Here is a 4,157-nt window from a genome sequence, read left to right on the forward strand (position 1 = left end):
AACAATTTCATTTGGTAACCAAACCAAATCAAACCAAAATGATTGTTTTGGTCAAACTGGGTTGAACCGTTGGAGCACTTTTCAACCAACCCACCAAGAAAAGAAGTAAAATTTCGAGCAATGATGTAAATTGAGTGGTGCATTCGTGGAGCTAATAAACCTTAACAAAAGGGAAGCTCCGGTGATAGGAGACAAAATTTTCTGCACCCGAATTTGATGTGGACATCTTTATCGTTATGATCATATCCAATATGTGTCAAACAATAATTAAAATTATAGAAAGAGTACACTTATCTTAAATGTAGAAGATTTGATCTCCCGTAACAGTAATACAAGTGACGGGAACATGATGTGCTTAGAAATCAAATCCACATTGATTTATGATAATATCGACAAAATAGTATAACAAGGCAACATTCTTGTCGTTTTACAGGTAATTACCCAAAAAGACAAACGACAATTAATGCAGAACAGATATGGTTCACGTGACAGCTCACGTGATCTCCCATTCATCTTCACCAGACTAATTAAACAATTTAAAGTTTAAACCCCAATATAATAGTCTAATAAGCTGCAAACTTTTATTAATACCATCCCACTACTAGCATGAATGAGTAGATCTGCAAATATGTCCCAGACGATATGAACACCAAATCAAATAACAGCTAAATATAAAGAAGTAGAAAATCGGACATACGCAAACGATTAATCGGACAACAGATCCGATGGTCGATGACCGGTATTTTAATCTCAAGGCCACATAGCTTGGGGTACAAAATAAAAACACAATACAATTCATCATCCCATTTATGCAGCAATCTGACCGAAGAGCTTTCTGCGGATCTGCGATAACAAGAATTAGAAGCTCAGTTAACAGTGGCCTCAGGCGAATATCACAGTATGATTATAAGGTGGCTTAAATATATAAACCGGCATGAATGGTGTTACATTGCATAAAAAACAAACTGATACTTTGCAAGGAAAATACCTCTGGAAGTTTTTTACGGAATACAACGTCCAATCGTGCATCAAGCGTGTTCTCACAAACAATCTTCCCATCTCGAGAAGCCAGTACTACACCTCCAGAACTGAACAACCAATAAACTATTATCAGCAAGTTCGATCATTCACTTTCTCTAAATAAAGAAGAGAACTGTTTGATAAGCTAAACATTAGCAAGGCTGACTAAATCCGGCAGCTAGAAAGCCATGGAGTACAAAACTCATGGATTTCCAAACTGGATGATGTTAGGTTTAATTATAAAACTACGGGAACATACCAGGAAGAAACATGGGGATTATGATGGGTAGGAGCAGGTGGAAGAAAGACAGTAGTGTCCACTATTATCTCTGGTGAATGAACTTTTGCTTTGCCTGCATATTCCTCTCCCGCTGATTCCAGTACAGCCTGCACCAGATGTAGGTCATCTTTCCGACAACGCAACAAAACAGCAGGCTCTTTCAACCTGAGCAAACTCTGCAACACAAAATCATTATTTTCAGTAAGCCAATGGTAATAATTAATTTATCCATGAAAGTATGGATAAAGTTCAAGTCAACTAGAAAGTAGAGACCATTCAGGAGCTCAGTAATTGAATTCACTAATTTGTTATAGCAATCTGTTCTTGATGAAGGATATGAAATCATGACCCTGAATAATACATTAAATTCAAGCCATTTCCACTAGAAGATAGTTATGTAGGTTCACATAAAAACCCGGGAGGCAGGTTAACCTTGTCAACTACATAAGAAGTATAACAAACCTGAACGATGAGATCTTTCAGAAGCTTTTTGTACGCATGGTGATCTTGGCTCACATTCAGAAGATCCTTGGATGCTGCCTCCTTCATGGAGTTAACCACATCATCTTGAGCCTGAAGAACTTTAATACGAGAAGCATTGAGTTGCATCGAGTATTCACTGCAACAACCCATGAAACACACAGTTACTTACCCACATATGTGGCATTTGTGCAGAGCCAAGGGACACAAAAACAAAAGGAAAGCCTTCCCAAAAACCCAAATTGAACCCCGCAAAAACAGAACTCATTTTGTTTACAATAAGATTTGAACCTCGTTCTACCACATCCCCCACCTAGTTCAATACCCTTTGAGCTAAAGCTATGACTTCATAAGTCTGGTTTTTCGAAATCCTAATACAACATGGACACAATTTTCAGGATCATCAAAATTCTGCAATCATTTCATATACATCCAACTCCTCCAGAATAATCAACTCATTTTCAAGTTTCAACCTAATTTCTAACCAAATCCCTCGATTTTCATCGAAATCCATAAAATCGACGAAAGCAACTATCTTCACCACCTCCCAACTATCGAATTCACTACCGCATTCCACATGTTAACTACTTCCAAAGCCGAATTCAACCTAACAGTGACTAACATTCAAAACCAAACAGCAGAAAGCGCATTCGTTTCACCAATAAAAACATTAAACAATGAGATAAATTTACCAATTGAGATAATATACACAGAATTAGAAAGATTCAAGTAATCATACATCTTCTTTCGGACGTCGACTTGCTTCTCCTTCTTCTCATACTCTTGCCTGATCTTCTTCTTCTCCGCCTCGACGAGCTGCAACTTCTCAATGTTGAATTCCTACAGAACCACCCAAATAAACAATCGAATTACGCATATACACACAGAAATTGACTGCCAATGAATTGGATCGAGATTAAGATCGATTTCAGGGTTGCAGAAAGGTAAGAAATTGGGGGAAAATGCGGAAATTGAAGGATGATTGGGAGACGTACTTCCTCAGCAGATACGGAGATCTCGTTGGCCTTCTCCTCAGCTTCTTGGCGGATGAACCTCACCATCTGCTGGATCTGCTTGGAGACATCTGCGTCGTTCATCTTCGCTGATCGGTGAATCGAATCGGAGAAGATCGACGGCTCTCTTCGCGCGCAGAGGCAAGTTACAGTGAGGGTTGTCCGCGGTCGTAAACCGGAGATGAGATAAACTGCAAGGCTGAGAGAGTAACCGGTTTTATACACGCATCATCAATCAATCAGAGTATACTGTGTGGATTTCTTTCTTTATTATTATTTTAATTTTGGTTTTTCTACATTGTTTTATCCTTTTATTTTTACTTTTTGTCATTTTTTTTCTTAAATCTAATGAAAGTGGTTTGAAAACTTTAAGTTTTACGATAAAGACAAAATAAAGGATAAAATAAATAGTATTAGGATTAATTTTTTAAAGTAAAAATATGATTTTACGTTAAGTAAACAGTATCTTTTCATTAAAATTCTTTTTTTTCTTCTTATTTTTACTTTTTACTTCTGCATTTGAAATCTAGGTTCAATTTTATACCCTCTGTATGAAAAGAAAAAGAAAAAATTGTCATTGAGGACATTGTTAAATGGGGAAAATTTTTAGGTGTACCAGGTACACCAAATTTTTTTGGTGTACCCTTACTCATTAGAAATTTTTTGGTGTACAAAAAGTGAGGGTGCACCAAATTTTTTTGGTGTACCCTCACCATTATGAGTGAGGGTACACCAAAAAAATTTGGTGTGCCGGGTATACCGAAAAATTGCTCGTTAAATGGGAGGAAAAGTATTTTCTACAAAAATAATTTCAAACATGTTGTAATTTCACAAGAAGGAGAAAATAACGATATCATAATTCATCAAAAATAAGTTAAAGAAACTGAAGAATTGCAGTACATCGTGAACTTGATCTAATGAGCATTAACACCATATTGTTGGAGAGCAAATTGCATGAAGGACCAATACAACATTGATATTATCTCTTCATTTGCATTTTACTACTCATACAACCATAAAAAGTCTTCGTATCAGCATGGAGGAATCATTAATTATATATTGCATTTTGTTGTGGCCTATTTGCTCTTATATGTATGGCAAAGATGAGAGAGAATTGAGGAATTTATGGGATGTATATTTCCTTTTGTTTGTGATTTATAGTAAGGTGAGAGAAACTTGCTCTACAAGTAATACAAATTTTATCATGGGTCTATAAGGAGAGAAAAGTGAGAACTTGCATCAAGTCAAAACTAAACATCTTAAGACGCAAGTAGAACACACAAAGGTATGATCAGCCCATGATGGGTACCTCGTTAAAACCTGGTCAGGTAGTAAAACTCCAAAGGGAAATATGCTCCTAATCA

The 4,157-nt window shown here is 36.5% G+C and overlaps 1 protein-coding gene across 1 annotated transcript; it reads right to left on the reverse strand.

Moving 5' to 3' along the window:
- Window positions 1-556: 556 nt before the first annotated feature.
- Window positions 557-2,999, reverse strand: LOC103928880 (V-type proton ATPase subunit E). The gene is made up of 6 exons (XM_009337984.2): window positions 2,776-2,999; window positions 2,520-2,620; window positions 1,763-1,919; window positions 1,280-1,476; window positions 989-1,088; window positions 557-843 (listed from the first exon to the last, which is right to left on the reverse strand). The coding sequence occupies exons 1-6, from the start codon at window positions 2,875-2,877 to the stop codon at window positions 808-810; spliced, it is 693 nt and encodes a 230-aa protein (XP_009336259.2). The 5' UTR covers window positions 2,878-2,999; the 3' UTR covers window positions 557-807.
- Window positions 3,000-4,157: the final 1,158 nt, after the last annotated feature.

The sequence above is a fragment of a genome, unplaced genomic scaffold (genome assembly GCF_019419815.1).
Source record: "Pyrus x bretschneideri cultivar Hongxiangsu unplaced genomic scaffold, Pyrus_bretschneideri_v1 Contig42, whole genome shotgun sequence".
NCBI lineage: Eukaryota > Viridiplantae > Streptophyta > Magnoliopsida > Rosales > Rosaceae > Pyrus > Pyrus x bretschneideri.

Coding starts and splice junctions, on each gene's coding strand:
- LOC103928880 (XM_009337984.2), bottom strand. CDS start 2,877: ATGAACGACGCAGATGTCTCCAAGCAGATCCAGCAGATGGTGAGGTTC. Junction 1,920..2,519: donor GTCGACGTCCGAAAGAAGAT/GTATGATTACTT, acceptor GGGTTGTTGCAG/TGAATACTCGATGCAACTCA. Junction 1,089..1,279: donor AATCCCCATGTTTCTTCCTG/GTATGTTCCCGT, acceptor TTGGTTGTTCAG/TTCTGGAGGTGTAGTACTGG.